This window comes from Salvelinus alpinus, chromosome 11, assembly GCF_045679555.1.
Source record: "Salvelinus alpinus chromosome 11, SLU_Salpinus.1, whole genome shotgun sequence".
In the NCBI taxonomy this organism is placed as follows: Eukaryota; Metazoa; Chordata; class Actinopteri; order Salmoniformes; family Salmonidae; genus Salvelinus; species Salvelinus alpinus.
The window spans coordinates 63,984,776-64,003,864 of NC_092096.1; the positions used below are offsets into that span (position 1 = coordinate 63,984,776).

Below are 19,089 nucleotides of genomic sequence, written 5' to 3' on the forward strand. Positions count from 1 at the left end.
TTGTCCTCTCCAACGCCATCAGAACGCTGTGCCAACGGAGGCAGGCAGACAGACAGGCCCAAAGAGAACCTCTAACATCACCAGGAAATGAGAGTAAGTTAATGAAACACTGTCCTTGTCGTAACTATACATGTTCCCCTCGAGACAGGTAACCCTGGGATACCGTTGCCACTGGAGTCGCTAAAAGCACTAAAGCCCCATCTCCCTATTTGATTACATGACCAGCCTCGACGCCGAACAAACACAAAGTCAATGTTATGACATCCTAGCGGTAGCAGTGAAAGGCTAATTCACACAGAGCAGAGGCTGTTAGTTCCATGTGATTGTGGTCGCTGAAATAAGATTCCGACGTCGGGGTGAGGGGATTGGTGTGACGCCAAGCGTCTGTTTGGTAAATGTGTTTACTACGGTACTAATCCGAGGCCATGCAATAAACTGCTCTCTCAGCCTGGGACTAGTGAGGAAGGGGAAGCAGTTGGGTATCATGACTGTACTGCCCTACAAAGCAAAAATGCACCAACTGCTCATTTGGTCAAAAATTAGTTGTAATTTTTGCGGCATTAAATACATGCTTAATCATGTGGACAAGTATCCTGCCTCTTATGTTTTGGAGAAAATGGGGATCAAGTTAGCAGTAACTGCATAAAGTTACTGTGAAACCAAGGTAAATAAAAGCCAGAATAGGAGAACCCGTTTTGCTTGGTAGGGCAGAATGGGTGACCCCGTTTTGCTTGGTAGGGCAGAATGGGGGACCCTGTTTTGCTTGGTTGGGCAGAATGGGGGAACCCGTTTTGCTTGGTGGGGCAGAATGGGGGAACCCGTTTTGCTTGGTGGGGCAGAATAGGATAAATCCGTTTTGCGTGGTGGGGCAGAATAGGAGAACCCTTTTTTGCTTGGTAGGACAGAATAGGTGAACCCTTTTTGCTTGGTAGGACAGAATAGGTGAACCCTTTTTGCTTGGTGGGGCAGAATAGGTGAACCCTTTTTGCTTGGTAGGACAGAATAGGTGAACCCTTTTTGCTTGGTAGGACAGAATAGGAGAACCCTTTTTGCTTGGTAGGACAGAATATCCCTTACCATTTATGTAACACACACACTCATTTTCCTTTTCCCTCTCGTTTTCTCTCTCGCGCAGACAGCCTGTGTTTTCTTTCACCTTGCTAGAGGCACCTGCAATGTCGCTGCAGAGGTGCCAAATTTCTGCTCCCCTCCTCCCCTTCTGTCAGTAGTGCTTACCCCTCCCCCCCATCCCCTGGCTAGCTGAAAAGGCTTCCTCCCCGGTTGCTCACCACCATTCACTACAGTCCTTATAACATTGTACTGTCTTTCACAACGAGCCCATATCTGCTGTCACCAGTCACCTTTAGTTTACTTTACCTATATGCTGACAGGACTCAAGCATGAACTCAGCCAGAACCGTTTTGATATATGGTTATATACGGCTCTGGATTCTGTTTGGTTTAAGTTAAACTGTTGTTCCATAGTTGTAATGTAGTATCTGTAAAAGCATCATTTCAGCACGGGAAAGTACTGCGTGTGTGGCGAGGAAACAGGCCCTGGAAGAATCTGAATGGTATGCCAACTCTGGCTTAGTAAGCTCTAAGTACTGTCTGCTGAATCTGGGTCTCTGCAGTGGGGTGATAATGCTTTACATAAGGCTAGATAAAGTACTGAGCAAAAGGGATGGGATGGGGGGGGTGGAGTGAGGTAGAAATGGCGAGAAAGAGAGCATGGAAAGAGTTTGAGAGTAGTGGCTCTGATCCTGCAGTGTGGTGGCTCCCGAGTGGCGCAACGGTCTAAGGCCTCTCAGTGCTAGAGGCGTCACTACAGACACCCTGGTTCGATTCCAGGCTGTATCACAACCGGCCGTGACTGGGAGTCCCATCGTGCGCCGCCCAGGTTTGGCCGGTGTAGGTCATCATTGTAAATAAGAATGTGTTCTTAACTGACTTAAAAAATATTTTTATTTAATTTTTCAAAGTAGCTCTCTCGCTCCAATCAGTGACCACTGTGTAGTAACAGCGCTGTCTCTTTCAGCCCTGTACTCTGAGCAGCAGCTCTGCCTAGCCCGGCCTGTCTGCATCCACAGGCTTGTCTCTCTGAATCGCCAGCTCACATGTCTCCATCATACATCACATGGAGTCAGGGTTTCCATCACTCAATAGTGTCTCTGACCTCTTCCTCCACCAATCCATCTCACTTTTGTTATCCATCGTTCGTTCTGTCTCGCTCTTTCGTTCTGTCTCGCTCTTTCGTTCTGTCTCGCTCTTTCGTTCTGTCTCGCTCTTTCGTTCTGTCTCGCTCTTTCGTTCTCTGTCTCGCTCTTTCGTTCTCTGTCTCGCTCCATCGCTCTCTGTCTCGCTCCATCGCTCTCTGTCTCGCTCCATCGCTCTCTGTCTCGCTCTTTCGTTCTCTGTCTCGCTCTTTCGTTCTCTGTCTCGCTCTTTCGTTCTCTGTCTCGCTCTTTCGTTCTCTGTCTCGCTCTTTCGTTCTCTGTCTCGCTCTTTCGCTCTCTGTCTCGCTCTTTCGCTCTCTGTCTCGCTCTTTCGCTCTCTGTCTCGCTCTTTCGCTCTCTGTCTCGCTCTTTCGCTCTCTGTCTCGCTCTTTCGCTCTCTGTCTCGCTCTTTCGCTCTCTGTCTCGCTCTTTCGCTCTCTGTCTCGCTCTTTCGCTCTCTGTCTCGCTCTTTCGCTCTCTGTCTCGCTCTTTCGTTCTCTGTCTCGCTCTTTCGTTCTCTGTCTCGCTCTTTCGTTCTCTGTCTCGCTCTTTCGCTCTCTGTCTCGCTCTTTCGCTCTCTGTCTCGCTCTTTCGCTCTCTGTCTCGCTCTTTCGCTCTCTGTCTCGCTCTTTCGCTCTCTGTCTCGCTCTTTCGCTCTCTGTCTCGCTCTTTCGCTCTCTGTCTCGCTCTCTGTCTCGCTCTTTCGCTCTCTGTCTCGCTCTCTGTCTCGCTCTTTCGTTCTGTCTCGCTCTCTGTCTCGCTCTTTCGTTCTCTCTCGCTCTCTGTCTCGCTCTTTCGTTCTCTCTCGCTCTTTCGTTCTCTCTCGCTCTTTCGTTCTCTCTCGCTCTTTCGTTCTGTCTCGCTCTTTCGTTCTCTGTCTCGCTCTTTCGCTCTCTGTCTCGCTCCATCGCTCTCTGTCTCGCTCCATCGCTCTCTGTCTCGCTCCATCGCTCTCTGTCTCGCTCCATCGTTCTCTGTCTCGCTCTTTCGTTCTGTCTCGCTCTTTCGTTCTCTGTCTCGCTCTTTCGTTCTCTGTCTCGCTCTTTCGTTCTCTGTCTCGCTCTTTCGCTCTCTGTCTCGCTCTTTCGCTCTCTGTCTCGCTCTTTCGCTCTCTGTCTCGCTCTTTCGCTCTCTGTCTCGCTCTTTCGCTCTCTGTCTCGCTCTTTCGCTCTCTGTCTCGCTCTTTCGCTCTCTGTCTCGCTCTTTCGCTCTCTGTCTCGCTCTTTCGCTCTCTGTCTCGCTCTTTCGCTCTCTGTCTCGCTCTTTCGCTCTCTGTCTCGCTCTTTCGCTCTCTGTCTCGCTCTTTCGCTCTCTGTCTCGCTCTTTCGTTCTGTCTCGCTCTTTCGTTCTCTGTCTCGCTCTTTCGCTCTCTGTCTCGCTCTTTCGCTCTCTGTCTCGCTCTTTCGCTCTCTGTCTCGCTCTTTCGCTCTCTGTCTCGCTCTTTCGCTCTCTGTCTCGCTCTTTCGCTCTCTGTCTCGCTCTTTCGCTCTCTGTCTCGCTCCATCGCTCTCTGTCTCGCTCCATCGCTCTCTGTCTCGCTCCATCGCTCTCTGTCTCGCTCCATCGTTCTCTGTCTCGCTCTTTCGTTCTCTGTCTCGCTCTTTCGTTCTCTGTCTCGCTCTTTCGTTCTCTGTCTCGCTCTTTCGTTCTCTGTCTCGCTCTTTCGCTCTCTGTCTCGCTCTTTCGCTCTCTGTCTCGCTCTTTCGCTCTCTGTCTCGCTCTTTCGCTCTCTGTCTCGCTCTTTCGCTCTCTGTCTCGCTCTTTCGCTCTCTGTCTCGCTCTTTCGCTCTCTGTCTCGCTCTTTCGCTCTCTGTCTCGCTCTTTCGCTCTCTGTCTCGCTCTTTCGCTCTCTGTCTCGCTCTTTCGCTCTCTGTCTCGCTCTTTCGTTCTGTCTCGCTCTTTCGTTCTGTCTCGCTCTTTCGTTCTCTGTCTCGCTCTTTCGCTCTCTGTCTCGCTCTTTCGCTCTCTGTCTCTCTCTGTCTCGCTCTGTCTCGCTCTTTCGCTCTCTGTCTCGCTCTTTCGCTCTCTGTCTCGCTCTTTCGCTCTCTGTCTCTCTCTGTCTCGCTCTTTCGTTCTGTCTCGCTCTTTCGCTCTCTGTCTCGCTCTTTCGTTCTCTGTCTCGCTCTTTCGTTCTCTGTCTCGCTCTTTCGTTCTCTGTCTCGCTCTTTCGTTCTCTGTCTCGCTCTTTCGTTCTCTGTCTCGCTCTTTCGTTCTCTGTCTCGCTCTTTCGTTCTCTGTCTCGCTCTCTGTCTCGCTCTTTCGTTCTCTGTCTCGTTCTGTCTCGCTCTCTGTCTCGCTCTTTCGTTCTCTGTCTCGCTCTTTCGTTCTCTGTCTCGCTCTTTCGTTCTCTGTCTCGCTCTTTCGTTCTCTGTCTCGCTCTTTCGTTCTCTGTCTCGCTCTTTCGTTCTCTGTCTCGCTCTTTCGTTCTCTGTCTCGCTCTCTGTCTCTCTTTCGCTCTCTCGTTCTCTGTCTCTGTCTCTGTATCTCTATCTGTCTCTCTGTCTCATAGGAGACAGCACTCAGAGAATCTCGCCTCCTAATTTCCCCAGTGCAGTGACCCTCCTTTGTTGGCAGTGACAGGGGGAACCACCGCAGTAGGTTGTGCCTCACGCCTGGCTTCCTCCTTTAAGATGACGTGCACATTGCCCAGTAGGGCCCTTTACAACGACACTACGCCGACCTTGGAAACTGTTACTACAAACACATATTTATACTAGAATCAGTTTCTTCTTATTCATTAAGCATTCAAAGAATAGTAGCTGGCCTGAGCGTAACCTTTCAGACAACATAAATAGACATGATCAATAACTGTCAGTTTTGTCCTAGTTTGGTTGAGTGTAAAACCGTCAGAGTGGAGAAAACCCATGTAAAACGACTTAGAATGAATGTTCCCATCAGGTTCATGCACTGCTCATGATAACAATATGGTGATATCACATGTTATGGCCATATGGCCCAGCCCCATCTCTCACCAGCCAGTGTACTGACACCTCATCACACACTGATCACTCTGTCCCTACATCTTACAGTACAGGCCCATCTCTCTGTGGACTCAGGCTGTGGCCTCTTTGTGCCGCACACACACACACACACACACACACACACACACACACACACACACACACACACACACACACACACACACACAACCCTGTGAGTGAGTCAACTCTCTGTCATTGTTTAACTGCTCCCGTGGCCGGAGGTCTGATGGCCAGGGCGTCACGTGCCCCACTCTGTGACACACAGAGGGACACACTCATTAGATAGGGGACACTAAGGTCCAGAGGCTGTACTCAGGCTGTGTGTGTGTGAAAGAGAGTGGACCTGAGTCTGATCCAAATTGAGGTTTAATAAGATGCTCCTAGTTTTTAGTTTTTTAAATATAGTTTTACCAGACCATGGATCTGCCAACACATCCCAGTTTTTAGTTTTTTAAATGTAGTTTTACCAGACCATGGATCTGCCAACACATCCCAGTTTTTAGTTTTTTAAATATAGTTTTACCAGACCATGGATCTGCCAACACATCCCAGTTTTTAGTTTTTTAAATATAGTTTTACCAGACCATGGATCTGCCAACACATCCCAGTTTTTAGTTTTTTAAATGTAGTTTTACCAGACCATGGATCTGCCAACACATCCCAGTTTTTAGTTTTTTAAATATAGTTTTACCAGACCATGGATCTGCCAACACATCTCAGTTTTTTTAGTTTTTTAAATGTAGTTTTACCAGACCATGGATCTGCCAACACATCCCAGTTTTTAGTTTTTTAAATATAGTTTTACCAGACCATGGATCTGCCAACACATCTCAGTTTTTAGTTTTTTAAATGTAGTTTTACCAGACCATGGATCTGCCAACACATCTCAGTTTTTAGTTTTTTAAATGTAGTTTTACCAGACCATGGATCTGCCAACACATCTCAGTTTTTAGTTTTTTAAATGTAGTTTTACCAGACCATGGATCTGCCAACACATCTCAGTTTTTAGTTTTTTAAATATAGTTTTACCAGACCATGGATCTGCCAACACATCTCAGTTTTTTTAGTTTTTTAAATATAGTTTTACCAGACCATGGATCTGCCAACACATCTCAGTTTTTAGTTTTTTAAATATAGTTTTACCAGACCATGGATCTGCCAACACATCTCAGTTTTTTTAGTTTTTTAAATATAGTTTTACCAGACCATGGATCTGCCAACACATCCCAGTTTTTAGTTTTTTAAATATAGTTTTACCAGACCATGGATCTGCCAACACATCCCAGTTTTTAGTTTTTTAAATATAGTTTTACCAGACCATGGATCTGCCAACACATCCCAGTTTTTAGTTTTTTAAATATAGTTTTACCAGACCATGGATCTGCCAACACATCCCAGTTTTTAGTTTTTTAAATGTAGTTTTACCAGACCATGGATCTGCCAACACATCCCAGTTTTTAGTTTTTTAAATGTAGTTTTACCAGACCATGGATCTGCCAACACATCTCATTGAGGATTCAGCTCATCATGTTTAACTACGGAGTCGTTAGATTTCAATGAGACATTCCTGGTTGTTCAGTCGGGTGAAGAAAGCCAGTTGTCTTGATATTTCATTGTATCTTTTGACTATATTCTTTGGGTGTCCGTGCAGTTTTTGTCGAAAGGAATATGAGACTAAAATTGGCAGGTAGGACCTTGGCAAATAAAACCAGTTTCTCTCCTGAAATCTGTTAATTGCATTGTACGCGTGAGGTAAGTGTGTGTGTGTGTATATTATGTGTTGAGTGTGTGTTTTTGTGTCTGTTCTAGGAATATGAAAGTAAGACTAGCAGAGCTGGACCTGGACACAGTCCCCCGTCTCCTAGACAGAGTGTCAGGAAGAACCTGGACTTTGAGCCCAACTCCACCACAGCACTTATACTGGAGGCTCGCCCTGCGTACGTAACACACACACACACTTATACTAGACAGGGTTTACACACACACACACACACACACACACACACACCCAACTCCACCACAGCACTTATACTGGAGGCTCGCCCTGCGTACGTAACACACACACACACTTATACTAGACAGGGTTCACACACACACACACACACTTATAATAGACAGGGTTTACACACACACACACACTTATAATAGACAGGGTTTACACACACACACACACACACACACTTATACTAGACAGGGTTCACACACACACACACACACACACACACTTATACTAGACAGGGTTCACACAGACACATAGGACCCTCTTATACAGTCTGGTGTACTTCTCTGGTATTACCTGACTCTGGGCATTATTGAAGGAAAGATTGGGGCAACAAACTGTTTATTAATTCTGTACAGTCATAAAACCACAGCAGGAGTATTCAATGAGTATTCCATGACATTGAACTGACCGGGTGAAAGCTGTGATCCCTTGTTGATGTCACTTGTTAAATCCACTTCAGTCAGTGTAGATGAAGGGGGAGGAGACGGGTTAAAGAAGGATTTTTAAGCCTGCATACATTTGAGACATGGATTATGTATGTGTGCCATTCAGAGGGTGATGGAGCAGCTTGGCAGGAGAGGGTGTATTGTTTCTACTGTTGAGTCATGGATATAGTCTTTCATTTCCCTTTTTGGAGGATTGACTGTCTAACCATGATCAACATGATGCCAGCCCGGCTCTTTCCCTGTTCTCTACAGAGCTGCCCTCCGTGGATGACTTGGCTAGGGCTCGTTTTCTCTTTCACATACACAGCAAATATACACCGAGTATATTTAAGTAATAAGGCCTGAGGACATGTGGTATATTGGCCAATATACCACGGCTAAGGGCTGTTCTTAAGCACGACGCAACACGGAGTGCCTGGATACAGCCCTTAGCCGTGGTATGTTGGCCTTATATCACAAACCTCCGAGGTACATTATTGCTATTATAAACTGGTTACCAACCTAATTAGAGCAGTAACAAGAAATGTTTTGTCATACCTGTGGTATACGGTCTGATATAGTCACGAGTGGCGCAGCGGTCTAAGGCATCACTACAGATTCTGGTTCGATTCCAGGCTGTATCACACCCGGTCGGGATTGGGAGTCCCATAGGGCAGCGCACAATTGACCCAGCGTCGTCCAGGTTTGGCCGGGGTAGGCCGTCATTATAAATAAGAATTTGTTTTTAACTGACGTGCCTATTTAAATTAAGGTTAATTTTCAGCCAGTCAGAATTCAGGGCTCGAACCACCCAGTTTATAAAAAGTATTCACTGAGTATTCCATGAGATAGAACTGACCAGGTGACTCCAGGTGAAAGCTGTGATCCCTTATTGATGTCACTTGTTAAATCCACTTCAATCAGTGTAGATGAAGGGGAGGAGACAGGTTAAAGAAGTATTTTTAAGCCGTGAGACAATTGAGACGGGTGTGTGTGTGTGCGCCCGCCATTCAGAGGGTGAATGGACAAGATTGACGGACCTTTGAACGCCGTATGGTAGTAGGTGCCTGGTGTAGGGCTGTTACTGTAACCGGTAGTCATGACGGCAGTCAAATTCCACGTGACCGTTTAGTCACTGTTATTAGGCTTCTCCATGCTCTGATGCTGATGGTCATTAGTAGCCTACCAAACTTGCTAACTGCCTGGTACTCGGCACTCTATTGTCCCTCTAATCATTGATTGCATTTTGGAACATTAGCTGCCATGTGCGATTGCTGCGCTTATGATATGAAGAAATAGCCTAATAGTTTAACATTTTAAGCTAAACGTTTTGATCTGTTGCGTCAGCCGCATTGCTTTTTAAAAGTTTGTTGATGCTGGTGTTTGTATTCATTTGGGATCTGTCGCCTCCCACAACTGTCCCAGACTATGCTTGGAAGATTTCTTTCTCACACAGAATATGTCGACTTTTCTACTATGGGGGATAGTAGATTGACATGGGCTAGTGCTTTTGCTGTTCGTTAGGCCTACTCATCTTGTTGACTGATGAAAAGTACATGTGGACAGTTTTTCCAACATCTTCAATTTGCGCGTCGGAATTCGATAAGGACGTGGCAGGTGCGTGTCCGACGTGTCCGTCTTCAATTCAATTGTGAGAAGGACCCGATCACGTGACGGGCGTTGGCTAATAAGAATTGAGATATGAGAGAGAGCCGTGTAAGTAAGAGATGCTTCGGAGCACGCAGCCGGGAGAAGATAATTATAATTATTATATTCGGCACAAGGACCACTGTCTGCAAAAGGCATGGATCTTTTTAGAGGGCATTACGGCCACACAAGGGGATGCTGCTGGGAAATTCGAGGCGTGTGCAACCTGCACAAGGCAGAGCTTATGCCTTTTCGTGCAACTTTTTTCAAGTCATCATTAGCGTCGCATCATGCAGCCTTAGAATGTATTAAAACAATGTACGGGTGTGGCCAAAAGTTTTGAGAATGACACAAATATTAATTTCCACAAAGTTTGCTGCTTCAGTGTCTTATTGTCAGATGTTACTATGGAATAGTGAAGTATAATTACAAGCATTTCATACGTGTCAAATGCTTTAATTGACAATTACATGAAGTTGATGCAAAGAGTCAATATTTGGGACACATCCTGACTGATGGCAGCCCATTCCTGCATAATCAATGCTTGGAGTTTGTCAGAATTTGTAGGTTTTTGTTTGTCCACCCGCCTCTTGAGGATTGACCACAAGTTCTCAATGGGATTAAGGTCTGGTGAGTTTCCTGGCCATGGACCCAAAATATAAATGTTTTGTTCCCCGAGCCACTTAGTTATCACTTTTGCCTTATGCAATATGGCAAGGTGCTCCATCATGCTGGAAAAGGCATTGTTCGTCACCAAACTGTTCCTGGATGGTTGGATGAAGTTGCTCTCAGAGGATGTGTTGGTACCATTCTTTATTCATGGCTGTGTTCTTAGGCAAAATTGTGAGTGAGCCCACTCCCTTGGCTGAGAAGCAACCCCACACAAGAATGGTCTCAGGATGCTTTACTGTTGGCATGACACAGGACTGATGGTAGCGCTCACCTTGTCTTCTCCGGACAAGCTTTTTTCCGGATGCCCCAAACAATCAGAAAGGGGATTCAGCAGAGAAAATGACTTTACCCCAGTCCTCAGCAGTCCAATCCCTGTACCTTTTGCAGAATATCCGTCTGTCCCTGATGTTTTTCCTGGAGAGGAAGTGGCTTCTTTGCTGCCCTTCTTGACACCAGGCCAACCTCAAAATCTTCGCCTCACTGTGCGAGCAGATGCACTCACACCTGCCTGCTGCCATTCCTGACCAAGCTCTGTACTGGTGGTGCCCCGATCCTGCAGCTGAATCAACTTTAGGAGACGGTCCTGGAGCTTTCTGGACTTTCTTGGGCGCCCTGAAGCCGCCTTCACAACAATTGAACCGCTCTCCTTGAAGTTCTTGATGATCCGATAAATGGTTGATTTAGGTGCAATCTTACTGGCAGCAATATCCTTGCCCGTGACGCCCTTTTTGTGCAAAGCAATGACGATGGCATGTGTTTCCTTGCAGGTAACCATGGTTGACAGATGAAGAACAATGATTCCAAGCACAACCCTCCTTTTGAAGCTTCCAGTCTGTTATTCGAACTCAATCAGCATGACAGAATGATCTCCAGCCTTGTCCTCATCAACACTCACACCTGTGTTAACGAGACATGTCATCTGGTCCTTTTGTGGCAGGGCTGAAATGCAGTGGAAAAGTTTCGGGGGGATTCAGTTCATTTGCATGGCAAAGAGGGACTTTGCAATTCATCTGATCACTCTTCATAACATTCTGGAGTATATGCAAATTGCCGTCATACAAACTGAGGCAGCAGACTTTGAAAATGAATATTTGTGTCATTCTCAAAACTTTTGGCCACGACTGTACATATTGCCAAAGCTTACTTTGGATATTTACAATATGAAAATAATAAGAATCAAAATTGTCAACGGAACAACAATAACCAAGGATCAAAATAACCATAAATTGAACAATAACAATAAGCATAGAGGACATGTGCAGGTTGTTTGGTCTTTCAGACACTGTCCCTCATCTTATGGCAGCCAGCAATGTTGTGCGCTGCCAACCCATAGCTCTCTGCGTCCTCCCCCAACAGGACAGGAGCCTATTCTCATCAGAGATGTCTTTGAAACCTTGAATAAGGGTTCATACAGGGAGCCAGGTTTTCCTGTGTCTACCCTTCTCAGTGGCAAGGCTGTGCTCACTGAGCCTGTACTTTGTCTCGGTCTCTCCTCTCGTCTCTCATTCTGTCTCCTTCATGCCAGACTAACTAACCCATGTGGTTTCCTAACTCTTATGAGAGGTAGTTTAGTTAGAGGCTGCTGGCAGTTTAGTGTGTCTCTCTCTCTCTATCTCTCTCTCTCTATCTCTATCTCTATCTCTGTCTGTCTATTCTCTCTGTCTATTCTCTCTGTCTATTCTCTCTGTCTATTCTCTCTGTCTGTCTATTCTCTCTGTCTGTCTATTCTCTCTGTCTGTCTATTCTCTCTGTCTGTCTATTCTCTCTGTCTGTCTATTCTCTCTGTCTGTCTATTCTCTCTGTCTGTCTATTCTCTCTGTCTGTCTATTCTCTCTGTCTGTCTATTCTCTCTGTCTGTCTCGGCCTCTCTCTCTCTGTCTCGGTCTCGCGCTCTGTCTCGCAGCTTCGAGTGGGCCTCCCTGCTGTGAACACACATTTTCCGAGTGAAAGCATGTTATGCAAACAAATGGTAAACATATAGAATATTTAGAGGTGTAAGGTGTGGGTTAGGGTGTGTCAGATCAACAGGAGGGTTGGCTTAGTGAAGCAATCATCTGAGACCAGGCCAAGGTCACTCAAGGTCTCTCTCCACCCCCCCTCCCCCTCTCCATCCCTCCCTCACTCATTCTTTCCATTGCCTGCCTTCTCCACCAATACACCAGCAGCTCAACCACCATGAATAATGCAAGGCACCAAGTTCAAACCACGCACGCACGCACACAGTCACTCACTACAATGTGTGTGTGTGTGTTGCAGTAATCTGCCAGCCAAGCCTGCGGAGGAGGCCCAGAAACACAGACAACAGTATGAGGAGATGGTGGCCCAGGCCAAGAAGAGAGGTGACTGTTCATGATTTATTCATTCATCTGGATCATACCTCTTTCATAGGGACATGCCCTCTCCCAGGGCTCGAGAAGTTCTCCTAGCTGTCATGATCACTTATAGTCAAAAGGAACGGATGCCTTTCCACTTCTCCAGCTTTTTAGGCTACGTTTACACAGGCAGCCCAATTCTGATCTTTTGCCAAAAGAATGTGTGATTGGATATGATTGGGGAAAAAGTAGTAAAAATATCCGAATTGGGCTGCCTGTGTAAAAGCAGCCTTGGATACTTTTATAATCGCTGCAATTTCTTGTCCCCGCTCCGTCATGAAAACTGACTGGATTGGTTCCCACTGTACTGTTTCACAGCCATGACATCCCTGCAGATCAGTGGTCCTAGAAGGACACTATATCATGGTAATGTAATAGATATTGTAATCTAACGGTCTCTTCTCCCTGCCTCGCTCCCCTCTCTGCCTCGCTCTCCTCCCTGCCTCGCTCCCCCTCCCTGCCTCGCTCCCCCTCCCTGCCTCGCTCCCCCTCTGCCTCGCTCCCCCTCGCTCCCCCTCTCTGCCTCCCCCCCTCTCTGCCTCGCTCCCCCTCTCTGCCTCGCTCCCCCTCTCTGCCTCCGTAGAGCTCAAGGAGGCCCAGAAGAGGAGGAAGCAGCTGGAGCTCAGGTGTAAGGTAGAAGAGAGCATTGGCAACGCCGCCCAGACCTGGAACCAGGAGATTCTGCCCAACTGGAGCACCATGTGTAACTCTCGGCGGGTCAGGGATCTCTGGTGGCAGGGTGTGCCCCCTAGCGTCAGGGGCAAGGTCTGGAGCCTGGCGGTGGGCAATGAGCTCAACATCACTCACGGTAGGACACACACCTCACTGTAGGTCTTAGAGAGGCTACTGAATTATACACACCCCATATTGCCTTTTGTGTGTGTGTGGAAAAAGAGGACTTAGAATACTGTAGATACCAGAGGTCTCAATTTCAGCATGACTCAGTGAAAAACCACCCCCTCTGGTGGCCCATTCTGTCAGTTACATCCAAACCAAATGGGATCATATATCACACACCTCTCTCGCTCCTCTCTCTCCTCAGTTATTCTCACTAGAGGGCAGCAGGGACAAGGCCTGTAGATAAGCACAGCACCACTGAGACACTGAATAGCTCGTTGGTACTGGAGAGAAGACCTTGAGGCTGTCCAGGCCTGATGTGCTGCAGCGGAAGGCTTTTAGATAGAGGGACTATGACAGTAATGCTGTAGTTTACTTCCATGTTAATTGTAGCAACGGAGTGTTCAATGGCAGGTTTTAGAGTGTGTGTGTGTATGTATGTACATAGTGATCAGTGTTGTGATGTATTCTTCCACAGAGCTGTACAACATCTGTCTGGCCAGGGCCAGGGACAAGTGGAAGTCTATGCCTACAGAACCAGTGACTGAAGGTAGAGAAGACTTCTCTTTCGTCTCCCTTCGTCTCTCCATCTTTATCCCCTTCTTTCTCTGAAGTGCTATTGGAAACGTTTGACCTCACTCACAAAGGGCTGAGAATTTAAATCTGAGTTGCATTGAATCCCAAAAAATCCTACAGAAGGTTAGGGAACATGAGAGTTGGTTAAAGGAAGTGTGTGTGTGTGTGTGTGTGTGTGTGTGTGTGTAGATGCAGGTTCATCTCTGGCGGACAGAGAGGCCAGTCTGGAGCTGATCAAGCTGGACATCTCCAGAACCTTTCCCCATCTCTGCATCTTCCAACAGGTCAGTGGACTACAAGCACAACTGTTTGACATCATCGAGGATCTCTTGTGTCCACTCTGTATTCAGTTGTGGTCCTCTATAGCTCAGTTGGTGTGCATGGCGCTTGCAACACCAGGATAGTGAGTTCAATTCCCGGGACCACCTGTACATAAACTGTATGCACGCATAACTGTAAGTTGCTTTGGATAAAAGCGTTTGCTAAATGGTTTTTATTATTAAGATATTAGTCGACTAAATGAATCTATCTCTATACTGAACAAAAAATATAAACGCAACATGTAAAGTGTTGGTCCCATGTTTCATGAGCTCAAATCAAAGATCCCAGAAAAAAAAGCTTATTTCTTTCAAATTTTGTGCACAAATTTGTTTACATCCCTGTTAGTGAGCATTTCTCCTTTGCCAAGAAAATCCATCCACCTGACAGGTTTATAATATCAAGAAGCTGATTTTAAACAGCATGATCATTACACAGGTGCACCTTGTGCTGGGGAAAATAAAAAGCCACTCTAAAATGTGCAGTTTTGTCACAAGACAATGCCACAGACATTCAATTGGCATGCTGACTGCAGGGATGTCCACCAGAACTGTTGCCAGAGAATTTAATGTTAATTTCTCTACCATAAGCCGCCTCCAACGTCGTTTTAGAGAATTTGGCAGTATGTCTAATGGCCTCACAACCGCAGACCGCATGTAACCACACCAGCCCAGGACACCACATCCGGATTCTTCACCTGCGGGATTGTCTGAGACCAGCCATCCGGACAGCTGATGAAACTGAGGAGTATTTCTGTCTGTAATGAAGTAATTTTGTAGGGGAGAAACTCATTCTGATTGGCTGGGCCTGGCTCCCAAGTGGGTGTCCCTCCCAGGCCCACCCATGGCTGCACCCCTGCCTAATCATTTTTTTTTTTTAAATGCCTTCCTCACCATCTTGAATAAGCATGCCCCATTCAAGAAATTTAGAACCAGGAACAGATATAGCCCTTGGTTCTCTCCTGACCTGACTGCCCTTAACCAACAGAAAAACATCCTATGGCGTTCTGCATTAGCATCGAACAGCCCCCGTGATATGCAACTTTTCAGGGAAGCCAGAAACCAATATACACAGGCAGTTAGAACAGCCAAGGCTAGCTTTTTCAAGCAGAAATTTGCTTCCTGCAACACAAATTCAAAAAAGTTCTGGGACACCGTAAAGTCCATGGAGAATAAGAACACCTCCTCCCAGCTTCCAACCGCTCTGAAGATAGGAAACACTGTCACCACCGACAAATCCACTATAATTGAGAATTTCAATAAGCATTTTTCTACGGCTGGCCATGCCTTCCACCTGGCTACCCCTACCCCGGACAACAGCACTGCCCTCCCCTCTGCTACTCGCCCAAGCCTTCCCCATTTCTCTTTCTCCCAAATACAGTCAGCTGATGTTCTAAATGAGCTGCAAAATCTGGACCCTTACAAATCAGCCGGGCTAGATAATCTGGACCCTTTCTTTCTAAAACTATCTGCTGAAATTGTTGCCACCCCTATTACTAGCCTCTTCAACCTCTCTTTCGTGTCGTCTGAGATCCCCAAAGATTGGAAAGCAGCTGCGGTTATCCCCCTCTTCAAAGGGGGGACACCCTTGACCCTAACTGCTACAGACCTATATCTATCCTACCCTGCCTTTCTAAGGTCTTCGAAAGCCAAGTCAACAAACAGATTACCGACCATTTCGAATCCCACCACACCTTCTCCGCAATGCAATCTGGTTTCAGAGCTGGTCATGGGTGCACCTCAGCCACGCTCAAGGTCATAAACGATATCGTAACCGCCATCGATAGGAAACAATACTGTGCAGCCGTATTCATTGACCTGGCCAAGGCCTTTGACTCTGTCAATCACCACATCCTCATTGGCAGACTCGACAGCCTTGGTTTCTCTAATGATTGCCTCGCCTGGTTCACCAACTACTTCTCTGATCGAGTTCAGTGTGTCAAATCGGAGGGTCTGTTGTCCGGGCCTCTGGCAGTCTCTATGGGGGTGCCACAGGGTTCAATTCTTGGACCGACTCTCTTCTCTGTTTACATCAATGATGTCGCTCTTGCTGCTGGTGATTCTCTGATCCACCTCTACGCAGACGACACTATTCTGTATACTTCTGGCCCTTCTTTTGACACTGTGTTAACAACCCTCCAGGCGAGCTTCAATGCCATACAACTCTCCTTCCGTGGCCTCCAACTGCTCTTAAATACAAGTAAAACCAAATGCATGCTCTTCAACCGATCACTGCCTGCTCCTGCCCGCCTGTCCAACATCACTACTTTGGACGGCTCTGACTTAGAATATGTGAACACCTACAAATACCTAGGTGTCTGGTTAGACTGTAAACTCTCCTTCCAGACTCACATCAAACATCTCCAATCCAAAGTCAAATCTAGAATTGGCTTCCTATTCCGCAACAAAGCATCCTTTACTCATGCTGCCAAACATACCCTTGTAAAACTGACCATCCTACCAATCCTCGACTTCGGTGATGTCATTTACAAAATAGCCTCCAAAACCCTACTCAATAAATTGGATGCAGTCTATCACAGTGCCATCCGTTTTGTCACCAAAGCCCCATTTACTACCCACCACTGCGACCTGTACACTCTCGTTGGCTGGCCCTCGCTTCATACTCGTCGCCAAACCCACTGGTTCCAGGTCATCTACAAGACCCTGCTAGGTAAAGTCCCCCCTTATCTCAGCTCGCTGGTCACCATAGCAGCACCTACCTGTAGCACGCGCTCCAGCAGGTATATCTCTCTAGTCACCCCCAAAACCAATTCTTCCTTTGGACGCCTCTCCTTCCAGTTCTCTGCTGCCAATGACTGGAACGAACTACAAAAATCTCTGAAACTGGAAACACCTATCTCCCTCACTAGCTTTAAGCACCAGCTGTCAGAGCAGCTCATAGATTACTGCACCTGTACATAACCCATCTACAATTTAGCCCAAACAACTACCTCTTTACCTACTGTATTTATTTATTAATTTATTTTGCTCCTTTGCACCCCATTATTTCTGTCTCTACTTTGCACTTTCTTCCACTGCAAACCAACCATTCCATTGTTTTATTTTTATTTATTTTTAATTTATTTTTTTTAATTTTATTTTTAGTTTTTATTTTACTTGCTGTGTTGTACTCACTTCGCCTCCATGGCCTTTTATATTTTTATTTATTTATACATATATTTGTTTGCCTTCACCTCCCTTATCTCACCTCACTTGCTCACATTGTATATAGACTTATTTTTTTTTTTATTTTTTTTTTTTTTACTGTATTATTGACTATATGTTTGTTTTACTCCATGTGTAACTATGTGTTGTTGTATGTGTCGAACTGCTTTGCTTTATCTTGGCCAGGTCGCAATTGTAAATGAGAACGTGTTCTCAATTTGCCTACCTGGTTAAATAAAGGTTAAATAAAAAAAAAAAAAAAAAATCATGTGAAATCCAAAGATTTATTTAACCAGGTAGACCAGTTGAGAACAAGTTCTCATTTACAACTGCGACCTGGTCAAGATAAAGCAAAGCAGTGCAACAAAAAACAACACAGAGTTACACATGGAATAAACAAAACTACAGTCAATAACAATCGAAAAATCTATATACAGTGTATTAAGATAAGAGCCAAATGAATTTATTTCAATTGACTGATTTCCTTATAGGAACTGTAATTCAGTAACATTTTTGAAATGTTGCATTTTATATTTTTGGTCAGCATACCTTCCTCTCGTAAGTGGTTATGTGAACGTCACCTATCTCAGTGTGTGGGTGAGATTGTTGTTGTGTTGAAACAGTCAATGTAGGGGAACTTCCCCTCACCTTCAGGCTATGCTCAAACCCTACATCCCAACCAGAGTACTCCGTTCTGCCACCTCCGGGAATCTCAAAAATCGTACCAGTCAAAAGTTTAACACACCTACTCATTCAAGGTTTTTCTTTATTTTTACTATTTTCTACATTTGTAAAATAATAGTGAAGATATCAAAACTATGAAATAACACATATGGAATCATGTAGTAACCAAAAAACTATTACAAAAATCTAAACATATTTTAGATTCTTCAAAGTAGCCACCCTTTGCCTTGACAGCTTTGCACACTCTTCATCAGCTTCATGAGGTAGTCACATGGAATGAATTTCAATGAAACTGCCTCTCATGAGGACCGCCACAGGAAAGGAAGACCCAGAGTTACCTCTGCTGCAGAGGATAAGTTCATTAGAGTTAACTGCACCTCAGATTGCAGGCCAAATGAATGCTTCACAGAGTTCAAGTACACATCTCAACATCAACTGTTCAGAGGAGACTGTGTGAATCAGGCTTTCATGGTCGAATTGCTGCAAAGAAACCACTACTAAAGGACACCAAAAATAAGAAGAGACTTGCTTGGGCCAAGAAACACGAGCAATTAGACCAGTAGAAATCTGTCCTTTGGTCGGATGAGTTCAAATTTGAGATTTTTTTAGTTCCAAAAGCCGTGTCTTTGTTTGACGCGGAGTTGTTGAACAGATGATCTCCACATGTGTGGTTCCCACCGTGAAGCATGGAGGAGGAGGTGTTATGGTGACTGTCTGATTTATATAGAATTCAAGTGGAAGGCCAGCATCCAGGAGTCGCCTCTTCACTGTTGATGTTGAGACTGGTGTTTTGCGGGTACTATTTAATGAAGCTGCCAGTTGAGGACTTGTGAGGTGTCTTTCTCAAACTAGACACTCTAATGTACTTGTCCTCTTGCTCAGTTGTGCACCGGGGCATCCCACTCCTCTTTCTATTCTGGTTAGAGCCAATTTGCACTGTTCTGTGAAGGGAATATTACACAGCGTTGTACGAGATTTTCAGTTTCTTGGCAATTTCTCGCATGGAATAGCCTTCATTTCTCAGAACAAGAATAGACTGAGGAGTTTCAGAAGAAAGGTCTTTGTTTCTGGCTGTTTTGAGCCTGTAATCGAACCCACAAATGCTGATGCTCCAGATAGTCAACTCGTCTAAAGAAGGACAGTTTTATTGCTTCTTTAATCAGAACAACAGTTTTCAGCTGTGCTAACATAATTGC

The 19,089-nt window shown here is 45.7% G+C and overlaps 1 protein-coding gene across 10 annotated transcripts in view; it reads left to right on the forward strand.

Annotated features, from left to right (window-relative positions):
* The window catches only part of LOC139534649 (TBC1 domain family member 14-like), a 65,175-nt gene that overhangs the window by 28,544 nt on the left and 17,542 nt on the right, over positions 1-19,089 (forward strand). For 9 of the 10 annotated variants that reach the window (XM_071333949.1, XM_071333952.1, XM_071333948.1 and 6 more), the window contains 5 exons: positions 7,006-7,133; positions 12,199-12,281; positions 12,898-13,122; positions 13,630-13,701; positions 13,917-14,011. In XM_071333949.1, the coding sequence (XP_071190050.1) occupies positions 7,006-7,133; positions 12,199-12,281; positions 12,898-13,122; positions 13,630-13,701; positions 13,917-14,011 (603 nt within the window). Of the gene's footprint in view, positions 1-7,005; positions 7,134-7,186; positions 7,245-12,198; positions 12,282-12,897; positions 13,123-13,629; positions 13,702-13,916; positions 14,012-19,089 lie in introns of those variants that run through there. The other variant, XM_071333956.1, reaches the window with a different exon arrangement.